The 21,718-nt window shown below is 40.9% G+C and overlaps 1 protein-coding gene across 14 annotated transcripts in view; it reads left to right on the forward strand.

Moving 5' to 3' along the window:
- FCHO1 (FCH and mu domain containing endocytic adaptor 1) overlaps positions 1 to 21,718 on the forward strand; it is a 192,992-nt gene that overhangs the window by 68,701 nt on the left and 102,573 nt on the right. For all 14 annotated transcript variants that reach the window (XM_089667280.1, XM_089667349.1, XM_089667334.1 and 11 more), the window contains 5 exons: positions 707 to 859; positions 10,680 to 10,784; positions 16,250 to 16,348; positions 19,601 to 19,697; positions 19,834 to 19,878. In XM_089667280.1, the coding sequence (XP_089523406.1) occupies positions 707 to 859; positions 10,680 to 10,784; positions 16,250 to 16,348; positions 19,601 to 19,697; positions 19,834 to 19,878 (499 nt within the window). The remainder of the gene's footprint in view (positions 1 to 706; positions 860 to 10,679; positions 10,785 to 16,249; positions 16,349 to 19,600; positions 19,698 to 19,833; positions 19,879 to 21,718) is intronic.

A 21,718-nucleotide genomic window follows, 5' to 3' on the forward strand; every position in this document is an offset into this window, starting at 1 on the left:
ACAAGGTCCTTGTTCTACCCAGTTTCTCAGTCACTGGCTTTATTGGCATTGCTGTTGAAACCTGTGTCCTGAAGGATAGAAGAATTCTGCATGACATACTTACTGGGCTGAATGTAACTAACAGACCTGGCTAACGATAAAGCAGGATGGACCTCTGTCAAGTTTTCTTTTCGTTTTTTTTTTTTTTAAATCTAATTCCTTGGTAGCTTAAAACTGCTATGATGTATTTGAAAGTGATTAGACTTGGTGTGACTACCCACTCAGGTACATGCACCACTATTTCTAGGTATTCTAGTTACTATAGATCAAGGGTGTCAAACTGGTAACCCTCCAGCTGTTGTGAAACTAAAAGTTTCATTATGCCTCTGCCTTTGGGAGTCATGCTTGTAACTGGCATTCTTGCAGTCCCTCATGGTACTTGTAGTTGGGCAACAGTTGAAGGGCTACCAATTTGACACCCGTGCTATAGATAAACCCCAGACAGATATAAAAAAACAATAGTTATTACAGGCATTTATTTATTAGAAAAACAGTTCATGTATTTTGTGGCTCAGAGTACCTGAATTTTTTTTCCAATCACCTGTAGTCCCCTGTGCTGCAGCACTTAAATGGGGAGAGGAAATAATCAGGCTCTGCTGTACTATTAATTGTGTAGTAACAATTTGTAGTGTTATTTGTTGTTCTTATTTTCTTTTTATTACCACAGGCCAAAGAGGAGATGTCTGGCACCTTGGAAGTCATTCAGCTTCTGCAGTGTAGTTCACAGCTCCTTCAAAAATCCCGGGACAACTACTGTAGCAGATTTGCTGAGCAGGAACGTTTGCGTAGGGAGGGTTCCCCACAGAAAGAGATGGACAAGGTGAGGATAATGGGCAAAAATGTGTTTCTCAGTTTTTGTTTAGTAATTTTTTTTGTAACAAACTGCTTGTGCCTTTCTACTGATAAGCATTCAAAGGATACCTTTTATTGGCTAGATGAAACTGTTAAAGGCATAATGCCTAGAGCTAGCCATAGATGATGCAATGTTCTCTTCTGCAAACACGGGTTGCAGGGAAGAAAATTGCTCAATTCCCCCATCATCACAGTCTGGAGAGCAGAGCTATTGAGTTGTACTGGCAGGGGGGGGGGGGCAGCAGCTGGTAGCTGTGAGTCATCAGCTGTCAGCGGGATTCCCCACTGACAGCTGAATGTAAAAAAAAAAAAAAAAAAAAAAAAAAATTGCTGGCAAATAAACAATAATAAAAAAATGGTGTGGGGCCCCCCCCCATCCATACCAAGCTCTTTGAGCCTGGTATGGGTTTTGAGGAGAGCCCCATGCCAAAATTATAAAACAATTGGCATGGGATCCCCCCCCAAAGTCCATACCAGACCCTCATCTGAGCATGCAGCCTCGGAAGAGCGAGCACCCCCCCCCCCCGAATCATACCAGGCCACATGCCCTCAACATGGGGGGGTGCTTTGGGGCAGGGGGGGCATCCCCCCCAAAGCACCTTGTCCCCATGTTAATGTGGACAAAGGCCTCTTCCCCACAACCGTAGCCTGTGGTTGTGGAGGTCTGCGGGTGGGGGGCTTATCAGAATCTGGAAGCCCCCTTTAACAAGGGGGCCCCCAGATCCTGGCCTTACCCCTTATGGAAATGAGTATGGGGTACATGGTACCGCTACCATGTGTGGTGTGAAAAATGACAAGAGACAGTCTTTGACAAGTACTTTATTAAAAGGAGAATAAAAGAATGTCCCCCGAAGTAGATCCAATGTCAATCACGATGCCTGCCGCCGACCCAAAAGAAAAAAAAAAAATATATAAAGGCCTCGCTCCCGATGCTGGCTCCCACCGTCTGACTGCTCCACTGGCTTGATAGTTCTTAAATATGTAAGGGATGGGACCACCCTGTGACATGTCTGTGACCCCGCCCCTTTGTGACATCATTGATCAAGCATGCCCTGGTTGATGTCACAAAGGGCGGGGTCACACACGTGATGTCACCGGAGCAGTCAGACGGCGGGAGCCAGCGTTGAGAGCAGAGCGTTGTCGTGTTTTTTTGTTTTTTTTTGTCTTTTTGGGTAGCAGCAGCGGAGGGCACGTTGGATCTACTTTGGGGAACATTCTTTTATTTTCCTTCTTTTAATAAAAGGACATGTCAAAGACATCTGTCTTTTTCACACTAAAGTTTTTGTTTTTTATTTTGCTTTTTTTGTGAATGGGTAGCGGTACCATGTACCTCCTACTCATTCACATAGAAGGGGGGCTTCCAGATTTTGATAAACCCCCTGCACACAAACCCCCACAACCACCAGCCAGGGTTGTGGGGAAGAGGCCCTTGTCCCCATCAACATGGAGACAAGATGCTTTGGGGGGGGAGCCCCCCCCCCCATGTTGAGGGCATATGGCCTGATATATGGTTCAGGGGGGGGTGGGAGCGCTCGCTCGTTCCCCCCCCCCCCCTCTTTCCTGACCTGCCAAGCTGCATGCTCGAATAAGGGTCTGGTATGGATTTTGAGGGGACCCCATGCCATTTTTTTTTTTATTTTGGCGTGGGTGTTCCCCTCAAAACCCTTACCAGACCCGAAGGTCTTGATATGGATGGAGGGGGACCCCATGCTGTTTTGTATTGCCAGCAATTCTTTCTTTTTCATTCAGCTGTTAGTGGGAACCCCGCTGACAGCTGAAACATTAACACATAGTTTTCACTACTAAAATACTGCATTACTTGATAAAAAAAAGCTCATGCGGTCTTTTAGTAGCGCTTTTTTTTTAGTGAATTTAAAACTTTTTTTTTTTAAATGTTATGCGGTATCCTACTGCATACTTGGATGCGGTAAAATACCGCTTAGTGAATTGTGCCCTTTGCCTTTAAGTTGCCGTAAGTGAAACTTCGGTTAAAAATTCAGAATGTGCAAGCAGCAAGGTTTTTTTTTTTTTTTTATTACTGAGTCACAGTGTGTCTCCTCTCACCTTCTTCCTTGCATGCTCAGCTCAGTGTACAATTCCAACATCTGCCAGGTGCCAAGATAAGCTAACTCCTCTGTGCATATGTAGGAGTTGACATTCTGGCCTGGCCAATCAATGTGGCCAATGATGCTGCATTTGGAAAAAGCCAAGAAGATCTCAACACCAGTAAGGAAATTCTCAGGGGACAATTGTTGGAGCTGAGGTGAGTATAGTTCCGCTTTATATCAAAATAATATATATCTTTTTTAAAATGAGGCTTTTTTTTTTGGTGATATTGACTTGCAAAATGGTTTTAACTTAATGAGTGCTAGTTAAAAAAAGTTACTGTAGATAAAAAGCATTTTTTTTTTCAATTTTACACTTTTGTAATGCAACGCTGGAAAAAAAAATTAATAAGACAAAAGGTTAAATTTTATTGGTTAGAAAAATAGAAATAAATCAGCAGAATACTCTTTTTTTTATTTTTTATTTTTTTTTGATAATATTAACATCGCTCAGGGGAAATGTGGAAGAAGTTGTTAGACCTGATTTAGAGTCCTAACGACACTGCCCATGATAGTTAAATGTATTCAAAGAAACCAAAAAACTCCCTAGTGGGGACATGCTTTTTTCTTTGCTTGTCCCTGTTCCAGCAAAACTTTCTCCACTCGGCTCTGCATCCCACACCACTATTTTTTAAAATAATGTCCTTAATAGCTGACGGCTTCTTGTTCTTTTCTGCCTCAGCAAGTCAGAACTGGCTCATGCGCCATACAAGATCTCTGCCATACATATTCTGGGGCAATGTATTCAATAAAATGCTGCTTCAAATCTCATATTACGCATGCAGTAGATCAGAGGAAATCACTTGGCAAGGCACTGGTGACAAAGCCTTCACAGGGTGCACCTGTGAAGCCAGGCAATGTCACCAATACCTTCTGAAAACTAGGGCGTGCCTGGGGAAAAAAGGCAATTAAAAAAAAAAAAAATTGTGTGTGTTGCTGTGTTACCCAGAAACTGCATAAATGTGTGAATATGTACCAAATATATATATAAAAAAAAGGGATGCATTGAAAAAAAAGGTACCGATAATGGCATGCTGTGTCTCATAGACTTCAATGCAAAAACACCCCCTAGTGACTTCAATGCAAAAACACCCCTCTAGTGACTTTAAAGCAAAGCCGCGTCCCATAGTGACTTCAATGCAAAAACGCCAGCCACAATAATTTAAATGTAAATTTAAAAATAAAACAAAACTCTCCGTTTCGGTTTTCGGCCAAGTGCATCCTAAAAAAAAACCAAAACATAATATTGGACATACATTTAATCACAGCAGTGCAACATGAGCCATTATGTATAAAACCGTTATGACCCTGATGACGTCATTCTGACTAAACACATTTGGGTGTGGTTTGCAGCAATCCTTGAGAGGTACTCCTGAGTGGGCTTGCTGGGTTGAACGAACTTTTGGATGTATACAGTAGCAGTGCTGCTCTGGCTTTTGTTTTTTTTAATTAAAGTACCGTATTTTCTGGCGTATAAGACGACTTTTTTTTACTTAAAAACATACCCCAACAATTGGGGGTCGTCTTATACGCTGGGTATAAAACCGCTGGATGTGCGGTAATACTGTACGGTAGCTTCAGCTACATACAGTGTACCGCGCTAAGCCAATCACGGCGAGCAATGTATTCTCTTAATGAATAGAGAGCCTGCTCGGATTGGCTGAAGTTGTGACATCATCAGCCCGCCTCTCTGACGCAGCCAATCCGAGCAGGCTCTGTATTCATTAATCGAATACATCACTTGCTGTGATTGACTCATATGACGTCCTCCCATTCTCCGCGCATGAGCGGCGATGCGCTATGTCCCTCGGACACAGCGGATCACCGATCACGGAAAGAGCCAAAGATGTCGGCTCGGTCATGTGATCAGCTGTGTCCAATCACATGTAAACAGGGAAATGTCGGTTATCGGCATTTCTCTGCTCTCGAGCTGTCACGCTGACAGCTCGAGAGGAGAGGAGAGCCAGTAATCTGCTTTCCGCGGAGGGGACATGTACACTGATCATCAGGGCACTGATGATCAGTGTGCCCTGATGATCAGTGTAGCCCCAGCAGTGCTAGCTGTCAGTGTCCATCAGTGCCACATACCAGTGCCTACCAGTGCACATCAATGCCACATATCAGTGCCCATCTGAGCTGTCTTTCAGTGCCAGTCAGTGCCGCCTATCAGTGCCATCTATCAGTGCTGCCAATCAGTGCCACCTATCAGAGCGCATCAGTGCCAGTCAGTGCCGCCTATCAGTGCCATGTATCAGTGCTGCCTTTCAGTGCCCATCAGTGATGCCTGTCAATGCCCATCAGTGCAACCTACCAGTGCCTCCTCATCAGTGCCACCTATTTCATATGGGTACAGTGTTGCATGACTGCGCAATTGTCATTCAAAGTGTGACAGCGCTGAAAGCTGAAAATTGGCCTGGGGGGGAAGTGGGTATAAGTGCCCTGTAGGCTAGGGGTTAAATGGTGTTGCCTCAGAAGGGAGGTAGTCTTATACGACGAGTATAGCCCAAAACCTATGTTTTAACTGGAAAATTAGGGGGTCATCTTATACACCCAGTTGCCTTATACACCGGAAAATACGGTATTATGTGAGCACTACAGTGCTCAGCATAAATGAGTACACCCCAACAGATTTGTCAGAAAAGCTTTGCTTCCCTTTCCTTTCAGAATCAACATTTTCTATGGGACACAATACTACAAAACACTCCCACAAATGCGGGCCTTTGATTGCAAACAAGATTTGTTAACTTACATGCACAAAAAGTATTTTTCCTAACAAATTCATGTTGCAAAAATGAATACACTCCAATGAAAGTCTTATGCAGGCCATAGATGGGTCGAAAATCGGCTGATTTTTCGGCCGAAAAAAAAATCGGCCGATTTTCGCACCGTTAATGGGTTAATTGGTCAGCCGTTTTTCTGGATCTTGTCAGATTTTTTTGATCGGTAAAGTTGGAAAAAAATCGGCTGATTTTCGCGGCAATGATGGGCAAATCGGTTGATCTTTTTACCGATAAAAAATCTGCGCATGAGCCGTGACCTGCAAGAAAAGGAAGAGGAGGAAGAAGAAGAGGAAGAAGAAGAGAAAAAAGAATTCCAGTCCGCTATTACATTTGACATTAAAAAGTACTGCGGTTGCAACAATGTATCTATTTGTATCCGAAAAAAAAGATCTGTATCCGAAATGGATACAAATAGATACAATGTTGCAACCGCAATACTTTTTACTTGTCAAATATAATAGCGGGGCTCTCTGCAGGGACAGAAGTAATTAAATGCCGGCCGTAGACGGGAAGAAAATCGGCGTTTCTTTTTTTTTTTTACACTGTTGGTGGTAACGTCAGCCTATTGAACGACCGATTTTTTGTTTTTTTGTTAAAAACCGGCCGGTTTTCTCCCCGTCTATGGCTTGCATTAGGAGCAAAGCTAAATTTTAGACAAAACCAAATTAATGAATAATTAGACTCGCCTGTAGTAGAATTCTTGATAAACAGGTGTTCAGCAGACAGTTAATTTTAAAAGGCTGTTACTTAAAGAAAACCCCTTCCCATTTCATGCTGGCAGCAATGGCACGACATGGAGGGGAAATGTCACAAGGCCTAAGAAATAAAAGAATTTCTTTACACAAGAAAGGTGAAGGCTACAAGAAGATCAGCAAAGCTTTACTTACCGGTGATAATACTGTAGCAAAAGTGATAAAAAATAAAACAAAGATCACGAAGGGTTAAAGAAAATCACCATGCAAGTTCACTGCAGTTAGCTAAAGAAGTAGAAAGCCAAATTGGGGTGATTGTTTCCCGTGACACAATACGGCGTACACTGCAGAGGAATGGCATACATGGGTGTTGTCCACGATGGAAGTCTCTCCTAAAGCCCATGCACAAAAAAGCCCATCTAGACTTTGCCAGGGCCCATGCTGAAAAAAATGACTCTGGGACTCTGTACGTTGGAATGATGAGACCAAGATAAATGTTTTTGAAACTGATGGCTTCAAAACTGTATGGCGTTGCAAAGATGCGGAGTACAAAGAAAAAAGCATGGAGCCTACAGTGAAACATGGTGGTTGCAGTGTCCTGCTGTGGGGCTGCATAAGTGCTGCTGGTGTCGGGGAGCTGCATTTCATTGATGGTATGATTTCACAGATATCCTGCTCTATATTTATTGAAAGAGAAGATGCTAGCATCACTTTGTGCCCTTAGTCGTCATGCACTTCTTCAACATGACAATGAGCCAAAACACAAATCTACAGTAAGGCCACAGTTGCATTTCTGAAGAACAACAAGGTGAAAGTGATTCAGTGGCCAAGTATGTCTCCTGATCTGAACCCAATTAAACACCTATGGGGAATTCTGAAGAGACAAGTTGAACATCACTCTCCATCCAGCATCCAGGCTCTAAAAGAGGTCGTGCTTGAAGAATGGAAAAAGATAGATGTTGCAATATATTGCTAACTTGCTCATTCCATGCCTAGAAGACTTGGTGCTATCCTTACAAATCATGAGGTCATACAAAACGCTAGATGGAGTAGTTTTTGTTGTGGAGTGTATTCATTTTTGCATCAACTAATTTGAGTAAAACTGAAGATTTTGTTATCCAAGTTATATTATTAACCTTACTTTCATGTAACGAGCTAAACAAATGTTCTGTAAAGCTCAATTTTGTCCAAATTTTGGAAATTGTTCTTGTGTTCATTGAGATATTAAAATCTTACTTTTCAAAACGAGTGTGCTCATTTATGCTGAGCACTGTATGTCCTCTTTCTTTTGTGAGCACTGCTTAAACCCATATTATCTGAGCCATTATTGGCTGTCGGACGGAATAAGTGGAGGACTTGTGGATGGTAATGATATCCCTGTAAACAGTCCAGCTGAGTCTATGCAGATCTTGGTTACCATCCGCTTGGGAAAGTGGTTCACATAAAAGTGCTTTGTCATTTTGTAGCGGGGGTCATGTTCATAAGGTGAGATTGTGCCCAAAGGGAAACAAAGGTGGGGGTTTCTACTGCTGCGTATTTTCTCACTGGATACAGTATTGTGTGTAGATTTTTCAGGGACTTGCACTTTGTTTACATTTTTGATTACTTTATATACATAATGGTTCATATTACACTGCTGTCATTAATTGCAAGTCCTTTTATTACCTTTTTTACATTTTACATACTTTTTATATACACCGTGTTCCAAATTATTATGCAAATGATATTTTTCTTATTTACCTAAATAATTGATGTAAATAACAGTCGGCATAATTCTCATGTTATCAACTATTAAGAGTACAATTCACATTTTATTGAACAAACCTCCTAATGATAACAGGATTTTTTTTAAACGTAAAACACTTACAATGCACTGTTCCAAATTATTACGCACAGTAAGTTTCAAAACACTTTATAGGTTGTAAAGAACTGAAAATTGTCATTTGTTGTGTTTGCAGCATATTTACTGAAATCAAAAGCTATTTTAAGCAAATTTTTAACAACATTTTAACTTTTTAAACATTTTAACAGGTCACGTTACATTTTAACATAGGACCCCTTATTTGAGAGCAGCTTCACAAGTCTTACATCAATTGAACTTGTGAGTTTTTGGATAGTTTCTGCTTGAATTTGTTTGCAAGATGTCAGAATAGCCTCCCAGAGCTGCTGTTTGGATGTAAACTGCTTCCCACCCTCATAGATCTTTTGCTTGACGATACTCCAAAAGTTCTCAGTAGGATTGAGGTCGGGGAGGATGGTGGCCACACCATGACTTTCTCTCCTTTTTATCCCCATAGCAGCCATTGATGCAGAGGTATTCTTTGCAGCATGAGATTGTGCATTGTCATGCATGAAGATGATTTTTTTGCGGAAAGCATAGTTCTTCCTTCTGTACCAGGGAAGAAAGTGGTCAGTCATAAACTCCACATACTTTGCAGAGGTCATCTTTACACCTTCGGGGACCGTAAAGGGGCCGACCAGCTCTGTTCCCATGATTCCGTCCCAAACCATGACTCCACCACCGCCTTGCTGACGTCGCAGCCTTGTTGGAACAGGGTGGCCGTCCACCAATCACCCACTACTCCATCCATCTGGGCCATCCAGGGTTGCACGGCACTCATCAGTGAACAGGACTGTTTGAAAATTAGTCTTCATGTATTTTTCTGCCCAATGCAGCCATTTCTGCTTGTGAGCATTGGTTAGTGGTGGCCGAATAGAAGGTTTATGCACAGTTGCAAGACTCTGGAGGACTCTAAACCTTGATGTCCGTGGGACTCCAGAGGCACCAGCAGCTTCAAATATCTGTTTGCTGCTATGTAATGGTATTTTAGCAGTTGCTCTCTTGATCCGATGCATGGATCTGGCAGAAATCTTCCTCAATGTGCCTTTATCTGCACAAACCCATCTGTGCTCTGAATTAGCCACAAATCTCTTAATAGTGCGATGATTACGCCTACGTTTTTGTGAAATATCTAATGTTTTCATACCTCATCCAAGGCATTGAACTATTTCACCCTTTTAGGCAGCAGAGAGATCCTTTTTCTTCCCCATATTGCTTGAAAATGGTGCTCTGCTTAATAATGTGGAACACGTCCTTTAGTAGTTTTTCCTTAAATTGGGCTCACCGGCCAATCTAATTATCACAGGTGTCCGAGATTGTTTTCAGTGATCAAAAGAGCCCTGACACACAATGCCATCCATGAGTTAAACTGAAAAACAAAATATTTCATCTTTGTGACACTTAAATAGAATTTGCATAATAATTTGGAACAGGGTGTAGTTGGTTCATATTAACACATGTAGTTTTTTTGAGTAGCACAGCGACACACACATACATACATGCAAAATTGTACGGGTAAACATATTCACTTTTTTGCTTGCAACTTGATTTTATTAAATTGTGTTAAGAATGACTTTTTTCACAAGGTGGTAAGGTCCACTTTATTATGCGGTTAAGTAGAAATAAATTTTGCTTAAAAGAAAAATTTTTTTTTTTTGCTTCGCTTTTATTTTTCAGGTTGCTTTAATTAACATCACATGCAGATCAAAGCATATGGCTTTTTTCATTTCTTTTTTTTTTTCATTCAAGTTTCAGTTTTTGTGACAATGGTGAAAAATAACATCACATGGGAGCAGATTAAAAAAAAAAGGGAAGGGGGGGGGGGGGGGGGGTTAAAGTGGGAAAAGGAAGGTGTTGATACATTTATTGTGGAGTAACTGATGTTTGTCCTTATGTTGTATCTAAAAATTCATTCTGGCAACCAACAGTAGAAATAATGTATGTATCAGAGAAAACCGTGTCTTGGTTATTGTGTACTTAGTATATAGGACAGAAAGGTATGAGTTGAAGTGCATTCCTTTGCTTTGCAGATAACATGAAACAGAGTAAATACAAAGTAACAGTGTTACTCTGTATGTGCCTGAACAGTGTTTATAAACACTGTCAGGTCTGTTTTTTGACTCTAGCAGTGAAAATAACTGCTTTATTTACAGAATTGTGGGCAAATGTAGGGGGGGGGGAGTGAGCAGAAGGACGGGGCATACTGCACATGCTTTTTTTACATCGATTAGGTTTTTCTTTTGGTTGTTTAGCACACCTAATGCCCACAAATAGTTATACATCAGACTGTTGAAATTAATTGAAACGTCAATGCTTATTTGGGACAGATATAAAATGTGCTTGTTTCTTCCAATCACCTTTAATATACCAGGCAGAACTGAAGACTAGAAAAGCAGCAGAGTCTCTGCGAGGCTCAGTGGAAAAATACAATGCTGTACGGAAAGAGTTTGAGGAGAAGATGCTGCAGTCTGCACAGGTCAGTAATTTTTTTTTTTAGAAAAACAAACCTGTGTTGGCTGAATAAAGTGCCATGTAAGGATAATTTTGAATAGTAAGCATAATAAGGAGTCTTTAACTTGTCTTCTTGGCACCTGCAGATACGTGCTGGAGCCACCCAGCAAACATGAGTGTTCAGGTTTCAGGCAATTGTACATGCCATCTTTCATAAAGCAGTGTTTCAGCTGCAAATAAAGGGCAAAGTAGGAGTACCTGCATATACCAGCTTTGATTTTTGCAAGAGGTTCTTTAGGTGGCCTGCTGTTTAAAGGGCATGTTGGTGCAAAACCAATCTTTTATGGGTGCATACCCTGCTATGTGCCAGATTATTATTATTGTTGTGTTATTTTTGAATCGGTGAATAGATCCTCATTACTGAATGAAGCTGTGGTGGCCCATTTACCTATAGTATACCAGAATACAATAGAAAACATATTACTGCTCCACTGATCACCCCCCATAGTAGTACAATGTTACTATGGTAACATTGCACTACTTTGATAAAAGTTTTTTTTGTTTTTTTTAATAAAATTTAAAAAACAAAAATAAAAAATACTGTATTGAGAATTTAACAAAAAAAATGTAGGTTTTTTTTTTTTTTTTTTACCACTTGCCGACTGCCTGCCCGCATTTTGCAGTGAGCTCTGGGCAAAGCGACGTAACCTTACATCGCTTTCTATTTCGGATTTTGAACACGCCTACGCCCCCCGATTGCCCCCCCCCCCTCCCCCCGCCAGTCCAGGGAGGGAAGAGAGAACACCAGACTGTGAGTAAAAGCACTACATTTTACTATATTTTACACATGCACATTAGATTAGCACATACAACCCTTTGATCACCCCTATTACCCCTTTGATCACCATGTCAGCCAGCCAGTGCCATTAGTTCAGTATATAATTATATATAGAATAAAATCCAACATTTTATATTCCTGATATGTGACTTCTGTACCATGTATTTGTATGAAAAAGTATCTTGTTTTCTTTGTATTGTTTCCTTTGTGTGAACTCCCTAGTGTTCCTTCCAGTCCTTCTGCTTTCCACACTGAATTTTCCCTATATCATAAAGCATCACTTCCGGCTTGCATATTAGACTGGTTCCACCAAAAACAATGTGTTATCACTAAAACATTGATTTCCCCTAGAGACCCACGGGCATACAGTATATTGAAATGGAAGTTCCACTAAGATTGCTCCCCTCGTCTTACAGCCATGGTTTTGTGCTGGCAGAAATTAATTTTGTCATTTGCCCTTTCGTCTACTCTGAGCACCTTAACATCCCTCATAGATAATCCTCAATTCCCAGTAGAGCTTTCTCCACCAGGATTTGGAAAATGCGATAGAGCCTTCTGCCCCAACTTAGACACATTCTTACCTCTGCTGCTGTTATATCTGTAGCCATGCTTTTCCCCATTTGTCAAAGTAAGACTTCTATTTGGTTCCTTCATCGGCAATTATCTAGCCTATAGAAAAAACTTTCTTCCAAATCCACTCTCCACCATTCTTTGAAGGATTTTGAGCATCTGCGCTTGCAGTCTGAACCTCTGTCGCATACCATCTCCATGGTTTTTATTTTGCTTCTGAATGGCAAACCGTCTCCTTCACTTCCATTCCAGAGGAAGTTGGAGTTGGATTGCAATAGGCAATTCTGTCCGTAATACCGGCTTAAAGTCTCAGCCCTCACACATTCCCTATGTCCTGCAAAGCCCTAGAACATAACTATAAAATATTGACGAGATGGTATTCTTGTCCTACAATTGGCTTTTTTTTTCCATTTATCATTGCCAAACACCTGGTGACCTTGTCTTAGTCAGGAGGGTACCTTTCTCCATATTTGGTGGAGTTGCCCTCCCATTAAACAACTTTAGGATTTTTGAATTATATAATGACTGTTACCTCACACATTAGAACAACACCCCGCAAAAAGTCTGATTCCAGGTACAGTGAAATCAGTGAAACATTCCACTTTGAGATTTTTCTAGCAGCTGCCAGACAAGCCATCCATGGCACTGGAAGTAACAGGTTGTTACTACTCTGTCAAAATGGTTTGAGGCCCTGAATGATCTTATCTTAATAGAATGAATAGTTGCACAAGACAATGACAAATCTGAACAATTCTGACAAACTTGTATGTGCTGGTGGGTTTTCATTGACATGTCTAGAATCCAACGATATTTCACTTTAGTTAGCGAATATCTCAATAGGCTGTTGAGGTGATGCTTCTTGAGGCCTAGCGGGTCCTGTCCCTTCTCTACCATATTTCTTTATTGTACATAAACACAACACAGAAATGGGAGTTCTTCAAAAAGACTGTATGTGAACACACTGCAAAATATAATCCCACAGGCAACAAGTTTAAAATGCTAAAAATCAAACCTATGTGGCTTACGGCCAAAGTTACAAAGGCTATAGATAATAAGAAAAGAGCTTATATTCAATATAAAAATGAAATATAAATATAAAAATGAAGGAACACTATCATCATTTAAACATTACAAAGAATATAACAGAATATGCAAAAAGGAAATAAAGGCTGCAAAAATTGAAAACGAACGACAGATTGCAAAAGATAGCAGGACCAACCCCAAAAAATTCTTCAAATATATTAATAGTAAAAAGGTTCGGTCCAAGCATGTAGGCCCTTTATAAAATAATCTAGAGTGGGTGACTGGGGACAAAGACAAGGCAAATTTATTTAATTCCTTCTTCAGTTCTGTGTATACAAAGGAGTATGGGGGAGCTCTTGTCCATAATGGGCATGGTATTGACACCGCTCCAGATGATCCACACTGGCTCACAACTGATATGATCCAAAAATATTTAGACAGAATAAAGGTGAATAAAGCACCTGGACCAGATGGCATACACCCACGGGTCATTAAAGAATTGAGCTCTGTCATTTCAAAGCCATTGTTTCTAATTTTTAGTGACTCTTTAATAACTGGCATAGTACCACTGGATTGGCGTAAGGCCAATATGGTGCCAATATTTAAAAAGGGGTCAAAATCTTTACCAAGTAATTATAGACCTGTTAGTTTAACTTCTATAGTTGGAAAGATACTGGAGAGTTTAATAAAAGACCACATAGATGAGTTCTTGCTGGAAAAAAAAATATTTTAAGCAACAGACCTCATGGATTCATGAAAGACAGAAGTTTTCAAACAAATCTAATTTCTTTTTATGAGGAGGTGAGCAAAACCTTGGACAAAGGGGTGGTGGTGGACGTGGTATACTTGGATTTTGCAAAAGCATTTGACACACACACGGCTAATTTTAAGGGAAAGTCTACGGGCTTGGAAAAATCCATATGTAAATTGATAGAAAACTGGCTAAAAGATCGTATTCAGAGAGTAGTGGTTAATGATTTATACTCTGAATGGTCTAGGGTCATCAGTGGTGTACCCCAGGGTTCAGTGTTGGGGCCCTTACTTTTTTACACCACGCTGTGCAGTGGAATAACGTCCTGACAGGATGTCTTCAACTTACAAGCCGACCTCAATGCACTGTTTAATTGGGCAACTATGTGGCTAATGAGATTTAATGTTGATAAATGTAAGGTTATAAACTTGGGGGTTAAGAATATGCATGCATCATAAATACTAGGGGGGGTACAACTGGGGGAATCATTGGTGAAGGATCTGGGGGTTCTGGTAGATCACAGGCTTAATAATGACATGCAATGCCAAGCTGCAGCTTCTAAAGCAAGCAAAATCCTCTCTTGTATTAAAAGAGGTATAGACTCCAGAGAGAGAGATATCATATTACCCCTGTACAAATCATTAGTAACACCTCATCTGGGACATGCAGTTCAGTTTTGGGCATTAATTCACAAAAAGAACATTGGGGAACTGGAGAAAGTACAGAGAAGGGCAAGCAGGCATGGAGGAGCTCAGCTATGAGGAAAGAGAGGAACTGAATTCATTCTCTCTTGAGAAGAGGAGATTAAGGGGGGATATGATCAACATGTATAAATACATCAGTGGTTCATATAGTGAACTCGGTGTAGAGTTATTCACCCTGAGGTCAACACGGAGGACAAGGGGGCATGCTTTACGTCTGGAGGAAAAGAAATTTACTCTCCAAACACGGAAATGTTTCTTCACAGTGAGAGCTGTGAAAATGTGGAATAGACTCCCTCAAGAGTTGGTTCTGGCCAACTCAGTGGATTGCTTCAAAAAAGGCCTGGATTATTTCTTAGATACACAGAATATAACTGGATATTAACATTTTTAGGTAAAGTTCGGGGGATCAGGAAGGATTTTTTTCCCCAGCAGGTGCAAATTGGATCATGGCTTGCTGGTTTTTTTTTTGCCTTCCTCTGTATCAACTGTGGGTATAGGATTATAACTTTTTTTTTTTCTATGGTTGAACTGGATGGACTTTTGTCTTATTTCAGCAAGACTAACTATGTACATCACAGGACACAGAGCAGGCCATAATAATGACTATGTGGATTATATGCCAGCTATAGGTGTGTATATATATATATATATATATATAACCCCTCCTACACAAGAAGTACTCGCCAGTTTTTTCGTTTTTTAGCCAGTGTCTGTTCACTGAACATGTGCTGCATATGCTCTGTGAAGCATACTGGGAGGTCTGGAACGATTCTACTGAGAGTCAAGAGTCATCGGATCCATTTGAAAAGCTGTTGGCCAACATGGATGGTACTTGAGCCTCGCTGGATAAGGAGAAGAATCCTCTGGGTTTTGCATGTAATGCAGCTTTACGGCGCTGGACCCTGCGTTTTAGCAACCCTTTACAGTTTGATCTGACCAAGGCACTTCAGGCAGGGTGCTATACAGGTCCAAGGCAGTGGCCCAATTTAAAAAGGGGGAACACGTCCTTGAAGGTCTTTAGGACAAGGCCCACTGTGATGGGTGAAGGTTGGTCCCTGTATAAAGGTTCAGGGGCTTGCGGCGGGATGGGTAAGTGTTTCTTTATATACAGTGGATATAAAAATCTACACACCCCTGTTAAAATGTCAGGTTTCTGTGATCTAAAAAAATTAGACAAAGATAAATAATTTCAGAACTTTTTCCACCTTTTAATGTGACCTATAAACTGTACAACTCTATTGAAAAACAAACGGAAATCTTTTGGAAGGGGGGGGGGGGAAGTAAACCTAAAAATCTAAAATAATGTGGTTGCATAAGTGTGCACACCCTCTTATTACTGGGGATGTAGCGGCGTTTTTTAGAATTAAGCAATCGCATTCAAAATCATGTTAGAACGGAGTCAGTACACACCTGCCATTGTTTAAAGTGCCTCTGATTAACCCCAAATAAAGTTCAACAACAGCGCTGAAAGCTGAAAATTTGGCCTGGGCAGGAAGGGAGTGAAAGTGTCCAGTAGATAAGTGCTTAATTACGTAAAAGAATATATTGTAGTCACAGAGTGGTTAAAAACATGTTAACATTCTATACACTAATCTTTTTTCCAGTTATTTCAAGATACAGAGGCAGCTCATCTTAAACAAATGAAGAGGCTTGTTACAGCATATTCCCATTCTGTGGAGGATACTCATGTACAGATCGGGCAGGTAAGTGTTGGTTGTTGGTAATATCGTCTAACTGTCTAAACTTTTGGTTATGTTACTCCCACATGGTGGTTGTAAACCCTTACATATATGCAGTGAAATAACTGGCTTCAGGTGATAGAGTTGGAACAAATCCTCCTACGTAAGTTGTACCAGTGTATCTGCAGTATTCTCTTCTTTACAGATATAGTGCTGCATTTTTAAAGCCTGTCTGAGCTTTCAGAAAATGGGGTGGAGAGCTGAAACTACATACAGGTGAAACTCGAAAAATTAGAATATCGTGCAACAGTTCATTTATTTCAGTAATGCAGCGTAAAAGGTGAAACTGATATATTACATGCAAAGCAAGATAGTTCAAGCCGTGATTTGTCTTAATTGTGATGATTATGGTTTACAGCTCATGAAAACCCCAAATCCACAATCTCAGAAAATGAGAATATTACATGCAATCAATAAAACAAGGATTGTACATAGAACAATATCGGACCTCTGAAAAGTATAAGCACGCATATGTACTCAGTACTTGGTTTGGGCCCCTTTTGCAGCAATTACTGCCTCAATGCGGCGTGGCATGGAAGCTATCAGCCTGTGGCACTGCTAAAGGGGTTATGGAAGACCAGGATGCTTCAATAGCGGCCTTCAGCTCTTCTGCATTCCACAGACTGTGGAAACTTCACATTGGACTTCAAGCATCTTGCAGTGTGTGTCTCTCCATTCTTCCTCCATACTCTGGGTCCTTGGTTTCCAAATGAGATGCAAAAGTTGCTCTCATCAGAAAAGAGGACTTTGGACCACTGAGCAACAGACCAGGTCTGTTTTTCTTTAGCCCAGGTAAGACGCTTTTGACGTTGTTTGTTCAGGAGCAGCTTGACAAAAGGAATACGACATTTTGAAGCCCATGTCCAGGATCCGTCTGTGTGTGGTGGCTCTTGATGCACTGACTCCAGCCTCAGTCCACTCCTTGTGAAAGTCCCCAACACTTTTGAATGGCCTTTTCCTGACAATCCTCTCCAGGCTGCGGTCATCCCTGCTGCTTGTGCACCTTTTTCTTACACACTTTTCCCTTCCACATAACTTTCTATGAATGTGCTTTGATACAGCACTTTGGGAACATCCAACTTCTTTTGCAATTACTTTTAAAGGCTTTCCCTCCTTTTGGAAGGTGTCAATGATGGTTTTCTGCACAACTGTCAGGTCAGCAGTCTTTCCTATGATTGTGATTTCTACTGAACCAGACTGAGAGACCATTTAAAGGCTCAGGAACCCTTTGCAGGTGTTATGGCTTAATTAGCTGATTAGAGTGGGACACTTTGAGCCGAGAATATTGCACCTTTTCACAATATTCTAATTATCTGAGATTGTGGATTTGGGTTTTTTTATGAGCTGTAAGCCATAATCATCACAATTATGACAAATCACGGCTTGAACTCTCTTGCTTTGCATGTAATGAGTCTATCTCATATATTTCACCTTTTAAGTTGCAAATGAACTTTTGCATGATATTCTAATTTTTCGAGTTTCACCTGTACTGCAGAGCTCAGTGAGGAAAGCTCTGAGAGCTGATTGGAAAGAAGGGACATGCCCCCCCCTTCACACAGCTCAGAGGAAAATAGCCGAGGCTGTCAATCTGCTGGAAATCCTTCCCATGTCACCATTTTTGTTTTGGTGTCAGGAAAACTTGTCAGAAGTGACTCATGCTGTTAGCAGAGAAACAAAGCAGCAGACAGAAATTACACTTGGTGCTCATAATTGAGACAAGTGCACACTATAGAGGGATATGCTTTGTTCATATTTAATATATGAGGTTTACAACCACTTTAATGTACATGTTTATAAAAATTCCTTTATTTGTGTCTCACCCTCCCTCTCCAGACAATGCAGCTCACAGTGGGGGATTGCACCAATTTAGGCAGTACTGTCAATCCAGAAAGCTGTATGTGGATGGGCCTAGGTGTGGCCATGTGTTGTCTCTTAGCCACACCCCCTGCAACATTTTTTTAACCCACTGTAGTGCAAGTAGGCACATCCTACATAAGAGTGGAAACTCTGCTTTGAATTAAAGTGCAGTTTAGCCTTCCACACCATTACATAAAGTTGCATTAGGTGGATTTCACAGTGAAAACTGTATCTGCAGCACATTTTTTATCTTATATTGAATTTTATAGGTTGTATAATAGAATACCTTGCTACAAAAAAAAAAAAATAAAGCTAACAAAAGCAAAATGTCTCTCATGTCTTAGTAATACGCATCAATAAAGAAGGCACAAAGAGTGGGTGCCTCAGTGCAACACTGAGGGGGGGACGTGCGTTACAATATTTTTTGTATCTGGGTCTAGAGAGGTCAAAGTGAGTGGGCTACCAGTCTACTTACCTCATAGTTTTCGGAGTTCAAAAGTATGTTTTTCAAGGGGGGACTAGTATCAACCTGTTCCAGTCTGTGCTGATTCTTACATTCTTCTCCTACATCTAAAAATCGGCAAATTTTTTTTGCCCCTCTATGGTACTTTGAAGGGTACTCTAGAAGTATCTTGCACTTCTTTTTGGTGTATGAGTAGGGGTACTCATTCACTTAAAATCCATACCAGACTTGAAGGGCCTGGTACGGATTGGGGGGACCCCCACACCTTTTTTTTTTTTTTTTTTGCAGTTTTGAAAAAATGGCAATTCTTATGTTTTACATTCTGCTGTGGTTGCCTGCTCCTTAACAATCATGATATTTGCTGGTTGGTAAGTACGCTGGCGAGTGCCAGCTCCTTAAGAACCAGCACTTATTGAATATATTCCTTGAATAACGCATTTCTAGACCACAACTTATTCAACAAATGTATTCATTTATATACTTTAGTGAATTGACTTTAGAGTCAGTTTATGCAGTATTTACCATATGCTTTTTCCTAGTAAATACTGCATTAACTGACAGTGAATTATGAATATCACATGAGATAGTTGGGGAAAAATGTGTCACGTGATCCAATTGACTCATGCGATATTCTTTAGTGATATGAGCCCCCTTTGGCTACTCCTCCACTTGCCACATCTGCCCTGTTAATCCCTTAGACTATCTGTTGTTCTTGGTCATTTGACTCAGAGACAGGGAACTAGCATTTTCAGAATGAAGGCAGTTATGGCAGCCGATCAGCAATGACAGCTGAGATCAGTTATGGGGACCTTTTGGTTGGCTTGGTCTTTTCTCAATCGGTAATTATTTAAAACTAGTATGGTTACCTTTTTCTATTTATTTCTTTGTTTCTTTAGGTTCAAGAAGAGTTTAAGCACAACATGGAAAATGTAGCCATAGACAAGCTGATCAGGAAGTTTGCAGAAAGCAATGGAACAGGCACAGAGCGTCCTGGTGAGAAAACTGTATGCTTACTGTGGCAGTAATAAATGCATCACTAAGCATTGTCCGAAAGTGTGCAAAATGGATGAACTTCATATTTGACAATCTCTCCTTATCTTTGTGTTTCTATTCTTTAATTTAATTTCAGAGGCTGTGGAATTTGAAGGCTTCCGTTTTCCCACTTCTTTAGAAGGTTTGTAAAACATCAAAATATGTAGGCAATAAATAATATTGGAAACACTGGACCTATTTAGTTTCGCTGATATAGGAATGAAGATATACCCAAACCTCTAAATGGTAGTTAACCGCTTTCCAGCCGCCCTATAGTAGAAATACTGCTGCAGGGGTGCACAAAATCATGTAGGTGTATGTATGTGTATGTGTGTGTGTGTGTATATATATATATATATATATACATATATATATATACACACACACACACACACACACTAGGGCAAAAAAGTATTTAGTCAGCCACCAATTGTGCAAGTTCTCCCACTTAAAAAGATGAGAGAGGCCTGTAATTGGCATCATAGGTAGACCTCAACTGTGAGAGACAAAATGACAAAAAAAATCCAGACAATCACATTGGCTGATTTGGAAAGAATTTTTTTGCACATTTTGGTGGAAAGTAAGTATTTGGTCAATATCAAAAGTTCATCTCAATACTTTGTTATATATCCTTTGTTGGCAGACAGAGGTCAAACATTTCCTGTAAGTCTTCACAAGGTTGGCACACACTGTTGCTGGTATGTTGGCCCATTCCTCCATGCAGATCTCCTCTAGAGCAGTGATGTTTTGGGACTGTCGCTGGGCAACACGAACTTTCAACTCCCTCCAAAGGTTTTCTATGGGGTTGAGATCTGGAGACTGTCTAGGCCACTCCAGGACCTTGAAATGCTTCTTACGAAGCCACTCCTTCGTTGCCCAGGCAGTATGTTTGGGATCATTGTCATGTTGGAAGACCCAGCCACGTTTCATCTTCAATGCCCTTGCTGATGGAAGGAGGTTTGCACTCAAAATCTCACGATACATGGCCCCATTCATTCTGTCCTGTACATGGATCAGTCGTTCTGGTCCCTTTGCAGAGAAACAGCCCCAAAGCATGATGTTGCCACCCCCATGCTTCACAGTAGGTATGGTGTTCTTTGGATGCAACTCAGCATTCTCTCTCCTCCAAACCAACGAGTTGTGTTTCTACCAAACAGATCTATTTTGGTTTCATCTGACCATATGACATTCTCCCAATCCTCTTCTGGATCATCCAAATGCTCTCTAGCAAACTTCAGATGGGCCCGGACATGTACTGGCTTAAGCAGGGGGACACGTCTGGCACTGCAGGATCTGAGTCCCTGGCGGCGTAGTGTGTTACTGATGGTAGCCTTTGTTACGTTGGTCCCAGCTCTCTGCAGGTCATTCACTAGGTCCCCCCGTGTGGTCCTGGGATTTTTTCTCACCGTTCTTGTGATCATTTTGACCCCACGGGGTGAGATCTTGCGTGGAGCCCCAGATCGAGGGAGATTATCAGTGATCTTGTATGTCTTCCATTTTCTAATTATTGCTCCCACAGTTGATTGTTCACACCAAGCTGTTTGCCTATTGCAGATTTAGTCTTCCCAGCCTGGTGCAGGTCTACAATTTTGTTTCTGGTGTCCTTCTTCACCATAGTGGAGTTTGGAGTGTGACTGTTTGAGGTTGTGGACAGGTGTCTTTTATACTGATAACAAGTTCAAACAGGTGCCATTGATACAGGTAATGAGTGCAGGACAGAGGAGCCTCTTAAAGAAGAAGGTACAGGTCTGTGAGAGCCAGAAATCTTTCTTGTTTGTAGGTGACCAAATTCTTATTTTCCACCATAATTTGCAAATAAATTCTTTCCAAATCAGCCAATGTGATTGTCTGGATTTTTTTTTCTCATTTTGTCTCTCATAGTTGAGGTCTACCTATGATGCCAGTTACAGGCCTCTCTCATCTTTTTAAGTGGGAGAACTTGCACAATTGGTGGCTGACTAAATACTTTTTTGCCCCACTGT

Source organism: Staurois parvus, unplaced genomic scaffold, assembly GCF_062004578.1.
Source record: "Staurois parvus isolate SC_StPar_1 unplaced genomic scaffold, SC_StPar_1.0 ptg000053l, whole genome shotgun sequence".
Taxonomy (NCBI): Eukaryota; Metazoa; Chordata; class Amphibia; order Anura; family Ranidae; genus Staurois; species Staurois parvus.